At 45.6% G+C, this 15,732-nt stretch overlaps 1 protein-coding gene across 1 annotated transcript in view; it reads left to right on the top strand.

Annotated features, from left to right (window-relative positions):
• Positions 1-15,732, top strand: part of CFAP54 (cilia and flagella associated protein 54) — a 311,880-nt gene that overhangs the window by 92,884 nt on the left and 203,264 nt on the right. The window contains 2 exon segments of the mRNA XM_054987752.1: positions 6,659-6,793; positions 8,168-8,267. Of these exon segments, the coding sequence (XP_054843727.1) occupies positions 6,659-6,793; positions 8,168-8,267 (235 nt within the window).

Raw genomic sequence — 15,732 nt, 5'->3', positions numbered from 1 at the left:
CCCTTACCCTTGTCAAAGATGGCCTACTTCCGTTTTCCTTGAAGTCGCAGATTTGCCCTTCTTCAAAATGGTGATATTCCACTTCCTTTGTTTACAAGCCGCTTCTCGCCAGTCTCTTTATGGTTCTGACGCACTTCCTTTTCCTCTCCGTTTCACAGCAGTTCTCGCGATGTTAAAACTTTCTCACAGTCTGCTATCTCTTCCTAGCCGCAGGTATGTAAACAATAATCGTTTTTCCGTGCAAACTTCTCCTTAAAATGTCACTTTTTAGTAATTTATTTGCCGGAGTTTTCTCAATTATATATCAAGTCTCTCACAGTTCCTAATTCTCTTTGTCACTTTTTTTCTTATTGTAATCTGTCCCGTATTGAGAGAGAGCAATCTTTACCTTCTTAGATGTTTCTCTTGGGTTGTAGTCACTGCTTCGATTATCCAATCGATTCAGGTTCCCTTCTTGGTTTGCTGAAGCTTGGGCATGCAGGTCTTATGCCAAAAATTGACTCCAGAGCCGCTGCAGAGATCTTGGCTACCTTTCTTTGGGTGGGACCTCAAGGGTGGATGGGGGCTCATTGCGTAGAAGCCCCCTCACACCCAAGATCAACTCTCCCTCGAGGTCTTGAGCGTACTTGCCTGTTCTCTGCCTGAGAACAGGGGGCTTGGGCAGTTTGCGCCCCTCCAGCCCCTAGAAACAGCGGCACGGATAGCTCAGCTCCCTGAGCTGCGTTAGACCTTCATGAATCCCAAACCGGAAGTCCAAAATCAGGGCAATTTTCAGACCGTAATTCTGATTGTGCCCATGTCTACTGTTAAGCCTCCAGCTGGAGGACTCTTGAGCTACTGGGTTATCCTTCAGCCAAGGAAAAAAAGGGAACTGTTAAAAGAAGGGAATTTTCCCTAGTACACATAGTCACCTCGAGGCAAACAAGCTATTTCCCCAGGAGCTCTATTCTAGATTGCTCCCTAAGGTATTGAGGACCCAGAGTTCCCAGAAGGGTGGGAGAAGATTCTCCCCAAAATTGGGAGCAACTCTGCCAGGGATTCCCTTTTCCAGTAGCCTTTTATACGTGAAGAAGGCTAAGAGGGAAACTCCAGCAAAACCCCAAAAGCTAACCACTCTATTTCCTTTTTCCCAAGTCTTATATGCTGATTCCAGAGACTACTAAAAGGATCGAGTTGCCAGTGGTGGATGATCCAGTAACCAGCCTGCTGTCCAATCCCGTTGTGCCCACTGACACAGATAGCCATACCCAAGGATTCCTGTGTCAGGTGGTTTGAACTGGCTCTATGCAGAAACTTGGAAGCTTCTACTACGTTTCTCAGAACATGGGCAACAGCTTCACTCTTAGCTAGAGTTGCATTTTCTTGGGCCTCAGACATGGCTGCAGTAGTGAGCAGCAAATCTTCAAAGAGCTGAAGAACAGAACTAAGAAAATAGCCCTGGAAATAGTCTTTGCACCTCCATGGATGCTCTGTTATGGTCAACAAGGACCATGGTGTCAACATGTCAGCCAGGCACAACGCTTGGCTTAGTAACTAGAACGTCGACCCTTAGGCCTAAGCCAAAGTAAGTGTGGTTCCCTTCAAAGACATCAACCTGTTTAGAGAAGCTCTGGATAAAGAAAAGCAGAAAGTCCTTCCCTCAAAAAAGAAGGAAGGGAATTCAAGGAAGAGGCTTTAGTCCTTTCAAGAGCCTAAGTATCCTTTCCACTTGGGATGCACTAGACCATTCAAGGAAGGTCACAGACCAAACATTGAGAGGAGGGTAGTCCCTCCTCAATAAATCTGGTTGGAATACCAAGGGACCTGAGAAGGAAACTCAGCACGATTACTCTAAGGCAGCAGACACAAGTGTGATTGGAGGGCGTTTACAATGCTTTGCAAAATCTTAGCAGCAAACAGCGACAGGTGGGTGCCGGATACAGTGATCAATGGATATTTACTGGAAATTCAACTCTGTACCACCTGGGTTTTTTCCTCCAGATCCAAAAGAATTGGTCAAATAAAACAGACACATAAGGACAAGAAAGTTCAGAATGGAAATGCACAAATTTATCTGGTCTTCCATTCAGAAGGAAAATTGTCTGGCTTTCATCCATCTCTCAGAGGCATTTCTAATAGAGGGCTCTGCCTTTTGACCTTAAAGCACCACCTTGGGTGTTCACCAGAATCCTAGTAGCACTGGTAGTACGGCTAGACTGCAGAGAGTGGCTCCTTTCCTGTATCTGGACTACATCTTTGTCATGGTTCCATCCCTGCTACAGTGGGCGGAAGTAATTAAATTGATGCTAACCTGTCTACAGGATCATGGATTCATGATCAATGAAGTAAAGACCAGTTTTACTTCCAACCCAGTAAATATTGCACTTGGGGATAGTGATAGACAGGGATTAAGGCAGAGTTTTTGTGTCACAGGAAAGGCAACAAAAGATCCGGATGATGGCGGCAGAGATCTTAAGGAGCCAGAAGGTGGAAGTGATGCTACTGACTGAGCTGCTGGGGATGAGGGTATCCTATCAGGATGTCCTCCAAGAGGGAAGGTTCTAGGTCCGTGCACTCCATAGAGTCATGTTACTATACCAAGAGATGTTAGAGCAAGAGGTTCAAGATAGTTAGCTGCCAGAGATCATCAAACAGGAGACTAACCAGTGGCTGGACCTCATCAGATACCATGATGGCATCCCACTCAGGGAACCAAAAAGAATGGCGATGACCATGGACACAAGCCCATGGAGCTAGGGAACCCACACCCAGGGAAGAATGACATAGGGCATCTGGTTGAAGAAGAGATGATCAACAGTGTAAACCCTTTTAGAACTCAGAGCTATCAGACTGGGTCTGGTGAAATTCCAGGATCTTCCCACAGGTCATCGCATGTGAATAGTGATGAAGGTTCAACTCAAATCTCTAAAAGCAACACATGTAGCAGACCAGGACAATTCCCTGGTGACTAGCTAAGCCAGAGATGGACCCATTAGAATGGATGCTATCTAGAGAGATATTTCAACTGATCTGCCAGTGATTGACAAGATTCAAGAAGAAGAAACCCTTGAGCCGTAGGGGTAGATGCCATGATTTGCGGGCTGCCTCCAGAACTTCTAAACGCTTTCCCCAGTACAGCTATTTCACAGGGTTGTTCAGAACAATACACAGCAATATGCAGAAGTGATTCTAATAGCATCCTTCTGGTCCAGAAGGATGTGGTCTCATGACCTGAAGAGACTATCAAGCATGGATCCTTAGTACCTCCCAACGAAGTAGGGCCTGTTGATGCAGGAACCATACCACATCCTCAACCAGCTCTGCCAAGCCTCACAGTCAAGAGGTTGAATGCAAACAACCAATATGGTTGTATCATGCACAAGGCGTAGTTGGTACTATGTTAGCCTCCAGAAAGAGTTCCACAGAGTCTATAACAGTACCTGCCAAGTTTCCAGACGGGGTGCATGGATAGAGGCATGGAACCCCTTAAGGGGCCAATTAGAGAGATACTATCCTTCCTTCAAGAAGGGTTGAATAAAAATTTTAATGCCAGCACCTTTAGACAGCAGGTAGTGAACATCTCAACAATTAGGGGTTCTAGGAAGGGACATTCCCTTATATATCACCATCATATCAACAGATTCCAAAGGGGGACCTCATTGTTGAATCCTCCAAGGGTTCACCAGTTTTCCCAAGTGAAATCTTAATTTGGTACTGGAAACATTATCCAAAGACCCCTTTGAGCCTATGTCCTCATGTCCTCTAAAGGAGTTGGCCTTTAAGACCATCTTTCTGATGGGAATCACATCAACTAGACAAGTGTCAGAACTGTAGGCACTAGCAATCGATAGGGGGCTCTGCTCTTTCCTTCAAGATGACAGTAGAGATAGTACTACTCTCCTTCTATCCTAATCCAAAGCACAGGAAGGAAAGGGAATCTCACTACCTTGATATACATAGAACCATGAGCTTCTACTTGAGTAGGACTAAAACAGTTTTCAAAAGTCTGAGACGCTAGTTGTGTTTTTCTTCTTTTCAGGAGGTCTTTCTTGGGACAGAGAGTGCCCTTTTCCATGTTAAGTAGGTAGAGCAGAGGGTAATTCTGGCATATCAAGCCAGAGGTTTGGAGATGCCTCAGGGCGACATGGTGTACTCACTAAGGGGGGCAGTGACATTGGCAACCTATAAATTCTTTAGTCGTTAGAGACAATCAATAAGACGGCAACATGGATAGCAATTAGGCACTACAGGATAAGATAAATTGGCTGCCACTGAGGCAGTTTTTGACAGGAGGATACTACAACACCCCCTCTAGACCTGGAAGCTGGACAACCCACCCTGGGGCACACTGCTTTTGTATGTCCCAAGAGTGAGGACTGCCCCACTCCTAGGACCACTGTTGAATGGAAGATTTGTTTTCACTTACCATGAAGCTTCCTTTCTCAGTGGTCCAGGTGTGGGGCAGTCCTACCCACTCGAGTTTCTTGGGAGCGGCTCCTAGGATTGGATGGAGAGTTAGGACAATGTTCTTCCTCCCACAGGAGTCAGGGGAGGGACCTTACTATTTTTTTAAAAAAAGTTGAGGGAAGTGGTTTTCCCTCATGGTATCATGATGGGGAGTCAGTGCTTGGGAATGGACTGGTGATTCCAGCGACAAGCCCCTCCCCTCTGGGATCAAAATCAGCTGACTGACCCTGCCTTTGGAGAGGAGGAGCTATATCCTAAGAGTAAGGACTGCCCCACTCCTGGACCACTGAGAAAGGAAGCTTCACGGTAAGTGAAAGCAAATCTTCCATTCTCATTTGAATTTTCCCTCCCATCTATTTTCAGTGTTTTGGCTAGTATTATGCCTGCACCAAGCTGTGTTGCAATCAAGTTAGCTTTAAATGGGAGTTTGAAACCTACTTCTAACCATGATTTCATACTTTGGTCTACCCCAGCTTACAGGGTAGAAGGAAAAGGCTGCAAAGGAGAATATGAACCCAAGAGGTGCTCCCAATCTTTAAATAGTTGTTAAGGGTGTCCGGGGTCAGCAGCCCGGCCCCTGGACTTGCTGGCAGGCAGCGGCGGGGGGGGGGGCAGCTGGGAGACAGCAGTTCAACCATTCTGACTGGCAAACAGAGCCAGAACCTGCCTACTCCAGGGGGAAGGGGTGAAAGGCCAAAGCCTCAGAAGGCTGGGGGGAGCAGGGAGAGGCCAACTAGTCCCACCCTCCAGGGGGAAGAGAGGGGGCTAAACAGGCTAGAGGAAAAGGGCCAAGGCAGGGGGAATAGGGACCCAGCAACAGCCCAAACAGAGCCCTTACCAGCCAAGGAGGAGAAGCAGCCACTACAGCCCAGAGCCACGCCCCGGCGAGAGGACAGTAGCCTGGCTCAGGAGTTACTAGGAGCCAAGCCCCTCCAGGTGGAGCTGCCACAGGCATTCTGGGGGAGGAGATGGGTAGCCCCGCCCAGCAGCAATGAGCAGGCAGCCCAGAAGCTGGCCAGGGCAATTCCTCGTGAGGAAGGCCAAGGAGACTCAGCAGCACAGCAGCCGGCTGGGGCAGTTCCTCATGACCAAGGCCAGGCTAGCTCAGCAGTTCAAAGGCCTACTGGGGCAGTTCCTCATGAGCAAGGCCAAGGAGACCTCAGCTGGGGATGGCTCGCATTCAACCCCACCCTGCCAGTAAGGCAAGGAAGCCCAGAAGGGATTAGTGGTAGGAGGGAAACACCTGAGGGAAGGCACAGCTGGGCCAAGTCAGGAGAGGGAACAAGCCTAGAAGGAGGGCGGGGTGGGGAAAGGAAACCCTATATAAGGTGGCTGGGAAGAACTCTGAAGTGGTGGGTGCGAGTAAGGAGTGATGGTGTGGAGTGAGAGCAGAGCAGTGCGAGAGTGAAGGCTTGGAGGAGAGTTCTGGGAGGAGGAGATGATGGAGGACGCAGAGAGTAAGCAGACCAGGTTGAGCAGGCCAGCGAGTGGATTGAGAGGGAGCCAGGGTGATGTATACCGTCCCTCCTTCCACAGAGCAGGGTCCTGCAGCATCCCTGGTGCCCCTCTGATGTCAGGGCCAGCCCAGCTGGGGCTCTGCCCAATGGCGGCAGCGACAAGCCCTGACAAAGGGAGCCAATATGCCCTGAGCCAATATGAAGTTTTACTGTTAAACTGTAGTAGTTTCTTTTTTCTCTTGCTTTTTCTAAGGAGTTCAGCATTCTGTAGGTGAGGGCACTTGCATTTTTTAGTTCCTTGGATGATCATGTGAAGTTCTTGCAGTTAAAACGAGTAGGGTTGAAGTTGAAACCCAGCTTGCCAACTTTCCTTTAAGGAGGAAGGACTGTTGTACCTGGATGATCCTTATTTATAGAGGAGGAATTCTAGAACTCTAGTCAGCCGCTCTGTGCATGTTTGTGCTGACTTTCAGTCTGCAGTTGTGTCTGTGCATTGTTGGCATTAAACACAGTAAACTGAAGGTCAATGAGGAATCAGGGAAGGGGAGAAATAAGCAACTGGGAAATTTTCCTCCAGCTTCAAAGCTACTCCCCCCTTCATATTACTAGAAGGTTCCTGAACAGCCAAGCAGCAAAACTGAACATTCCCCAATCTCTGCAGTGCATGCACAGAAATGCTTCCTGGTATCCAATTCTTAGTACTTAAGATACCGTAGGACTATATGTATTATATGGAAATGATGTGTATTCAATAGGTACTGCGATCATGGAAAGAATATGAATTAGCAATAGTTATTATCAACTATGGGAAAAAGTTACTGGATTCCTCACAGTCCATAACCTGTATTACTACTGCTGGAGAAGGAGTGGATGAAATACTAGAAGACGAGGTAACCTCTCTTTTTAATTTTTTTTTCTTTCCCATAAATATTATTAGAGTTCACTTAGTGAAGAGATTAACTAACATAAACTTGAAATACTTGAGACCAACATAGTAGAATACCCTACAGCTGTATACTGTGGTTGACCAATCCTTAGTTTTTGCAGTCTGCAGTGATAAACTAAACCAGTTGGTTAATCAATTCCCCTGTCAGATCACTCATGAATGGCTGATAGGCTGTGCTCAGCTTGGTAGGTCTTAAATTGTGCATGCTTAAACTAACAAAATTCTAGTGATTTAAGGATACCCCATGGGTGGTGCACTTATACAGCCTGTTCAGCTTTCCAGAAACCTCAGCAATGAAGAGGAGAATTGTTAACCAAATAGGCAATCTTCTAATTAGTTGAGGGGAATTTAGCTTAAACGAGACAAAGAGAGAAAGAATAATTGGGATTCTCCACCAATGTTTACAGGGATTTTTCCCTTAAGAGAACTCTTGAAAAAAACCAGCCAGATGTTCAGCTGGAAAAATTGTTATTAAAAGAGAAAGGAAAACCATCAAACACGCACAGAACATACATGAGGCTAACTAAGAGGAAATCAGGGAGGAAAGAGGAGAAAGCAATTTTGGGGAAGGTTATAATAACCAGTCTCGAAGATGGAGGTCCATGGAGACAACAGTGAAATAACCAGCATTTCACAGAGAGAAGAGAAGGCCCAAATGGATTTGGGGGTATATGTACGAGTCCCAACACAGACACATATACTGGTGGCTAGGGACCCCAGATATAGGGCAAAATGCTCCCTGGGGCAAGCTGATGTATTCAACCCTCAGTGTCTTGCACTTAAACTGCTCCTCAGTGAGGGGAGGGATGTGATTGCTAACAAAACTACCAGAGTAGATTTATGAAGTAAGAAAAAAATAGCTGGAGATCAGTGAATAAATTTCCCAATGTCTAGTCAAGTTTGGTTCTGACTTATGTTTCACTTCACAGTTTTTCTTTTAACTTTTTCATAATGCTCAAGAAAACGGGGTAATGAAATGTCAAGTTATAAAAACTCTAGACTAAAAAAATTAAAGGGCAATGTTGTAGAAGCACCTTATAATCAGGGAAATCACACATGGCCAAAAGGTGCAATTTATGCTATCCCATTAATTTCAGAAGCTTGTTGTCATGAATGAAACATAGGCTAGTCTTTGGAGAGTAGGTGCAAATGCAATGTAATTCATTTTTTTAAAATAAAAAATTATGATTATTTTTTAAAATAAAAATGTTAGCTATTTGGTCAGATTTTGAAAAATACTGTTTAAGTAATCCTGTAACAGTAGTTTTGTCTTTCAGATGATGTATAAATAGAAATTATTTTCAATTGATTATTGTAGACTCCTTCTAGAAGGCTAAAATCACAAATTGCTGCAGCTGAAAAAGTCAATGAGAATTTAGAGGCTCTGGAAAACACACTGCTGAAACTGACAAAACCAGGTACATTTTAATACATAATTATTTTTATCTTATGTCATGACTAATAATCTCATCAAGCCTTCTTGTTCATCATTAAAAATGTTACTGCATTAGCTCAAAAGTTATAGCAAATTATGTATGACATGCCATACTTGGAAACCACATGGTTTCCAATAGGAGGAATTTTTTCAAGATTTGAGCTTGAAAAAAACAAGATTTTGTTTGTTAAAAATTTTGTTCAGATTTTAAAATATTATTCTTCAGGTTTGGGCTAGTGATAATACTATACTGTTCTGGGATAGTACATTTCCTCTGCCAAAGTAGGATGAAATACTAAGTGTGTCTGGGGACAAAGGTCCTGCCCCCCTGGACTTACCTCCACAGGTAAGGGCTGCCCCAGAGAGGGCCCTTTCTGGAGCCACAGGGGATGACAGCAGGGAGACCAAAGTCACGAGGGCAGCAACAGAGGGAGCAGTGGTCCCTGGGGAAGCTACAAGAGCATGTGCAGTGGGCACAGGCAGCAAGGCCAGCTGCAGGAAGCACCTCCATGCCGCTGCCAACTCTAGGATGAGGCAGAAGCAAGCTGCCAGGGTCAGACTGCAGGAAGAGACACCGATGCAGTGGTCAGGCCGCACCAGCTATTGAGGGATGGCCAGCCCCACCCTACAGACGGGCCATAATGAACCAGGGAGGAGCCAGGTGCGTGAGGTCCCCAAGGAGGCCCTAGACAGGCCAGCAGCACTGGCAATCACCATGGAGCTGGGGAGGGTCCTCCAGAGTCAGGATGAAACCTGGGGGAGGGGCAGGAAATCCTCTAGGGCAGCCCTATAAAGTTGAGCCCAGCAGGGTAGCTGGGGTGAAGGGGAGAGCTGGGATTTTGGGAGTGTGAGAGAGCACAAGCGAGCGAGCAGAGAGAGGGCCACAACAGGTGAGAGAGAGGTGAGAGAGTGCTGTAAACCCCCCTCCTCCCCCCACTTCTGAGGCACACCCCAAAGCTAGGACTTGCATGCAGGCTATTTGGGTATGTGAGCCCCACCCCTGATACCGACACCCCGATGTGGAGCCTGACAGAGTGATTACATCCCTCATTCAGTATAGCCTCTGTTCTAAATTTCAGACAAATAGGAGATAGTGTCTCCATTCTAGAGGCCATTATTCTTTCTTGCAAAGTGGGCACATGGGGACATGGTGATAAACACCCCCCCTCTTTGTGGGATGATGCCAGTAGAAAACCTGCATGCAGTCAGCCAACAAAGTGACAGAGCTGTGGGAGGAGGGGCTACCTCAACTACTTCCCTGGAGGAGCTCCTTCCAGACAGCGCACAGGGAAGAGGGGTCGGAATATATTGCTGACTGGAGCTGGGGTTTGATTACTGATCCTACTTGATTAGTTGAGTTTGGGATGGGGTCTGGTGCCGGGATTTGCGAATCCCCAGGAACAAGGGAGTTAAATGGACCAAGGGAGGAAGAAGTAAGGAAAGATGGGGACACAGAGAAGACAAATAGGAGACAAGATGAAGTAGTGGCACAACAGCAAGGTATAAAAAGAAGAGGGATGAGAAGGGAGGGATTGTGGAAGTCAGAAGTGAGGTGTTGTCTAGCAGAGCCCCTTTAAGTCCATTGCCTGTATTGGTTCAGGCTTCTAAGTTTCAACAGGTCCAGTTCTAGCTTAACATCCTGGGAGCAGAATGTCTGGCTCAGCTAATTAACTGCACCTGCAAGCTGTTGCAGAGAGAGGGGGCCTTGAGAAACAAGGGAGTCTTATCTCAGTTCCTGCCTAGCAATGCTGATTGACGGCACCTCTGATTGGCTAGGAATCTGAGAGGGGGATGTTGGCTCCTCTCAGCCCTCAGATTGTGCCAGGCTACTTTTCCATCAGCATGAGGGAGATTTTTGCTCTATGCAAGGCCTGACGACCAGACCTGCCTGGTATAGTTTAAGGAGTATGTTAGTGAGTATAAACCTCAAGTTTTCCTCAGAGAAATGCTAAGTTAGCCAGCTTTATGTTTTAGTTAGTCAGCTATAGTTACAATAGACAAGCTTTTATTGTTTAAAATGCCCTTTGCTTGTGCCTTAGTAGAGTGGTTCCTGCTACTTGCATACATTTTTCTGAAGTAATAAACACCTTTTATGTAAGCCTTATGTCTGTGAGTGTCTGACCAAGTGTGTGCAGAGTCCCCCAGGTTGGAAAAGAACCCAGAGACCGGTGAGTCTCAACAGGAGGGGTAAGGGCTATTCTTCCAGGAGGCCTGCTAGGGGTTTGAGTGGCTATAAGCAGCACTTGAAAGGGCAGGTGGGAGGTAGCCCCTTGGACCCCTATCCTGGATAGGTGTAAACAGCTGGTGGAAGATCAGGCAGAAACAGGGAAACAATGGAGGGTGACACTGAGGAAAGGAGAAGAGGCTATCCTGTGTAGAACTTCAAGGATCTGAAAAACTCTAGTGGCTCTTTCTCATGGTCCTGGTTACCAGTTCCTGGACAGTTCAGTTATGGTGGTGTGAACCTCATGTAAGCATCAAAAAAGCAATAAGTCCTGTTTTATCTGTTAAAGGAGCCATGTTATTTGTGAATAGAAGCTATGAAGGGGGGCTGCCCCCCAGTCCTGTCATACTCCTCTATCTTTTTCTTGCCAGATGATAGCTTGCATTTAAAGCAGAAAATAGAGGGGCTGTTGAATATCCTGTCCGAGGCGTTTAGTGACTTGTTATGGAAGAGTGAGAACTAAAATAATATACAAGTTGCTTATTATACTTCTGAAAATATTCCTTAACATTTCTTCTATTTCTCCCTTCTCCCTCCACTTCCCATTGCTTTATGAAAATGTAGTCCTATAGGTCAGGCTACAAATTTTCTGTGTGAATGAAGTTCAGAAAAATAAATAAAGGAACAGTCTTCATTAAGATACAACAAGATATCCCTCCTCCAAAATTTACACTCATTCTCCCCCCGCCCCCAGTGCTATCCATTGAGGTTGTCAGGTGCTTAGCATCACCTGTCATACCTAGCAATACCCTGCTGCTTTAATGCTTTATATTATGGTTATGGTTAACTGCTGAGGCTATTATTTAACTGCAAATGTTACTCGCCTTGTCTTTTGGACCCGCAATGTGAAACTATGTAAGGGAGGCGTTTGTTCCTGCTATTATCTGTATGCATCTTTGAACTGCACCAGGGCCCTCTCTCTTTAGTCTAGGAAGAGGCACCTGCACAGACACCATGACCTTGAAAATCCCATACATAACTTCTGCTGTTTTCCCACTGATGCTTTCCTGCTGAGCTCAGCTTATGTTAGACTGGGGGTGGGGGGTGGATTTTAGAATTTGCCCGTGCTTTGGAAGCCTATATATGTTTGATGTTTGCGGGTGAACATTATTCCTGGCAAAGATGAAGTTGTCAGACTGTGGCTTACTAAAAGTTGCAATCCAGCCTATCTCTTGCAATTAGACATGAGTCCATTGGTTTCAAAAGATTTTACTGAATATAAACAACCATTATAGTCCACTGACCAAGATGCAATATCTTGGCTGGTACACGGGTATTGTTACGAATGACAGGCAAAAGTTAAGGTACAGAATAGCAAAGCCCAGCAAGTCCCATCCTCCCCCCATAGTTCTCAAAACAAACAGCTTGAAGCTGAGAGAGTGAAACTTTCCCAAGGCTGGAGAGGCTGTAGTCATAACATTCCTCTTATTTGAGATAACTGTTACTGGGCTGCTTGTCACCTGCAAGAGAAGAGCTTAAAACACTGACAGGATTAAAATGGAGTCTGTTTGGTTAGATCATACAAAGAACATAGTCAGACCTGACATTTCTGCCCCCTCTAAAATGTCCTTCCCCCAGGTTTGAGAGGGTAGAGATTGTGAAAAGATTTTACTAATCTAGGAGCATGAACATGAATAGCCTCCACCCACTCATCAAACCCAGAATCAAAGTCCTTCCATCTGATGAGGCAAAACAACTTATTACGTTTGATTTTAGAGTGCCACTGATTTGATGGTTGTTGGGGGTTTTCCGGGCTGTATTGCCGTGGTCTTGGCATTGTAGTTCCTGACGTTTCGCCAGCAGCTGTGGCTGGCATCTTCAGAGGTGTAGCACCAAAAGACAGAGATCTCTCAGTGTCGCAGTGTGGAAAAGATGTAGGTCATTTGTATCTACTCAGGAGGGGTGGGGTTGAGCTGAGTCATTCTGTAAGAGTTTCCCAGGGTGTGGAATGCTAATGGCGGGAGGCTTCACTGTAACCTGAGGAGGTTCTTTTGCATATGGATTGGTGCTTGATGTGCTAATCTTCTCTGCAGGGCTATTGTCGGGTGTGGCGTGTTTTGTTGGCCTGGTGTTTTTCAGAACTGGAGCCCATGCTCTGTTCATTCTTAAGGTTTCTTCTTTCCTGTTGAAGTTTTGCTTATGCTTGTGAATTTCAATGGCTTCCCTGTGCAGTCTGACAAAGTAGTTGGAAGTGTTGTCCAGTATTTTGGTGTCCTGGAATAACATACTGTGCCCTGTTTGAGTTAGGCTATGTTCAGCCACTGCTGATTTTTCAGGCTGTCCAAGTCTGCAGTGTCTTTCATGTTCTTTTATTCTTGTCTGGATGCTACGCTTTGTGGTCCCGATGTAAACTTGTCCACAGCTGCAGGGTATACGGTATACTCCTGCAGAGGTGAGGGGGTCTCTGCTGTCTTTTGCTGATCGTAGCATCTGTTGTATTTTTCGGGTGGGTCTGAATACTGCTTGAAGGTTATGCTTTTCCATAAGCTTTCCCATCTGATCAGTAATACCTTTGATATATGGCAAAAACACTTTTCCTGTAGGTGACTGTTTTTCCTTGGTTGTTTGATTCATCCTGGGTTTGATTGCTCTTCGGATTTCATTTCTGGAGTAGCCATTTGCCTGAAGTGCGTGGTTTAGATGATTAATTTCCTCATTGAGAAAGCGCGGCTCACATATCCGTCTTGCACGATCCACTAATGTTTTCATTATGCCTCTTTTCTGTCGGGGGTGGTGATTGGAGTTTTTGTGTAAGTACCGATCAGTGTGAGTTGGTTTCCTGTAGACCTTGTGACCTAACTGAAAGTTTGCTTTGCGGATGACCAAGGTATCCAGGAATGAGAGTTTTCCCTCACTTTCTTTCTCCATTGTGAATTGTATGTTCAGGTGGATGTTGTTGAGATGATTCAAAAAACTCCCTCAATTCTTCCTCCCCATGGCTCCAAATGATGAATGTATCATCCACAAACCGGAACCATACACTGGGTTTGTGGGGTGCTGATTCTAGAGCTGTTTTTTCAAAATGTTCCATGTAGAAGTTTGCTATAACTGGGCTGAGTGGGCTCCCCATGGCCACCCCATCCATCTGTTCATAGAATTCGTTGTCCCATTGGAAGTAACTGGTTGTCAGACAATGATGGAATAAGGCTGTTACATCCTCTGGGAAAATCTGATTAATCAGTGCAATAGTGTCTTTTACTGGAACCTTGCCACTGATTTGTTGGGGGGACTTTCTTCAACAAGCTGATGTGGAAAGTAGGATGGACGTGGTGAAGGTTCTTTGGTAAATCAAGTGCTACAGTCACTTTGTTGATGATTTTACGAACAGGAAAAGGTCCCAAATACTTTAGTGCTAATTTACGGCTGGTTTGAGCGACTTTCAATTTTTTTGTAGACAAATAAACAAGGTCTCCTGGATGCAATTCCCAGTCGGCCACACGATGGCGATCAGCGTATTTCTTATAGTCCTGTTTAGCTTTGTTAAGATGTTGTTGAATGAGAGTCCATTGTTGAGCTGCCTCCCCCCACCATTCTGAAACGTCATTGGAGGCTGTTGCGGGGGGAAGAGCTTCAAAAGGAAATGGTTTAAAGTGATAGCCATAAACTACTTTGAATGGTGTTTCTCCGGTGGATGCATGTACACTGTTGTTGTAAGAAAATTCTGCTAGAGGCAATAAATCAATCCAGTTGTCCTGCTGAAAATTGATGTAGCAACGGAGAAACTGTTCTAATAATTGATTAGTTTTTTCTGACTGTCTGTCGGTTTGCGGATGGTGGGCGGAGCTTAAACCTTGTTCAATTCCCATGAGTTGCATAAGCTCCCGCCAGAAGTTTGCAACGAATTGTCCGCCTCGGTCAGATATCACCTTTGATGGAAAAGAATGAAGCTTTACAATATATTTCAGAAAAATATCCGCCAACCTTTTTGCCGAAGGCATAGTAGTGCAGGGAATGAAGTGGGCTTGTTTTGAAAATAGATCCACTACAACCAAAATGCAGGTGTGATTTTTGGAAGGGGGAAGATCTGTGATGAAATCCATAGAAATAATTTCCCACGGTCTACTTGGAGTTTCAAGGGGCTGTAAAAGTCCAGGAGGCTTGCCTTTTCGCGTTTTGGCGCTGAGGCAAATGGGACACGAAGCTACATATTGCAAAATGTCTTTGCGCATGCCTGGCCACCAAAATTGTCTTTGGATCAAATGAAGGGTTTTTAAATATCCGTAACGGCCAGCTGTTGGGGCATCATGACAGCATTGTAGTACTTCTTTTCTTAAACTATTAGGTACATAAAATCGATCACCCCAAAGCCATTCCCCTTGTGCGGATTGGATTAATTTCTCTTTGGGTACATTCTCCCCCTCCTTTTCGACTTCGCTTTTCAGTTTTTGTCTCCACCCCTGATCTGAGTGATGAGGTTGTGTTGTACGGCGACTTCCGGTTTGGGATTCATGGAGGTCTAACACAGCTCCACTTGCGGAGCTGACCGGACTGCCGTTTTAACCGGCCGGCGGGGTGAAAATAGCCCGCGGCCAACTGCTCTCAGGCAGAGAGCAGGCAAAGAACGCTCAAGACCCTAGGGTGAGTTAGATCTCGGACGAAGGGGGGCTCTACACAACGGGTCCCCTCTCGATCCTTGAGGTCCCACCTTGCGACGGGTCGGCTACAATCTCTGCGGCAGTTTTGGGGCCAATTCGGCTGGCATAAGACCTACATACCTAAGCTTCGATTGGGGGAAGAAGCTGAGAGGAGAACTTAAAATCGAAACAGCGATTACAACCCGAGAAAAGTGAAGAGAAGGTAAAGATCATTATCTTCCGATACGGGACAGATTGACAAAAACAGAGAGGAAAAAAAGTAGATTTTTAAACTGCAACAGACTAGTGAAAAGGAGGGGAAGACTCGGCAGGAGTTGTATTTGAAAAGAGACTAAGTTTAAAGAAGTTATTAAAGAAAAAGGACTATTGTTTTGAATACCTGTGGCTTTGGAGCTGTGAGAAAAAGACACCATCGCGAGATCTGCTGTGGGAAGACGGGAGACAGGAAGTGCGTAATAACAATAGAGTGGCTGGAGAGAAGCGGCCCTTGCAGGAGGGCAGGAAGAAGGGAATCGCCATCTTTGAAAGGGGAAGGGTCGCGGCTTCAGCGGAAAAGGAAGTAGGCCATCTTGGATTACAAAATTATAGAGAAACCATAGAGAAAAGACGCCCGACATTTTGGACTCTTT

This window comes from Eublepharis macularius, chromosome 9, assembly GCF_028583425.1.
Source record: "Eublepharis macularius isolate TG4126 chromosome 9, MPM_Emac_v1.0, whole genome shotgun sequence".
NCBI lineage: Eukaryota > Metazoa > Chordata > Lepidosauria > Squamata > Eublepharidae > Eublepharis > Eublepharis macularius.
This window is presented reverse-complemented; position numbering and strand designations above follow the sequence as displayed.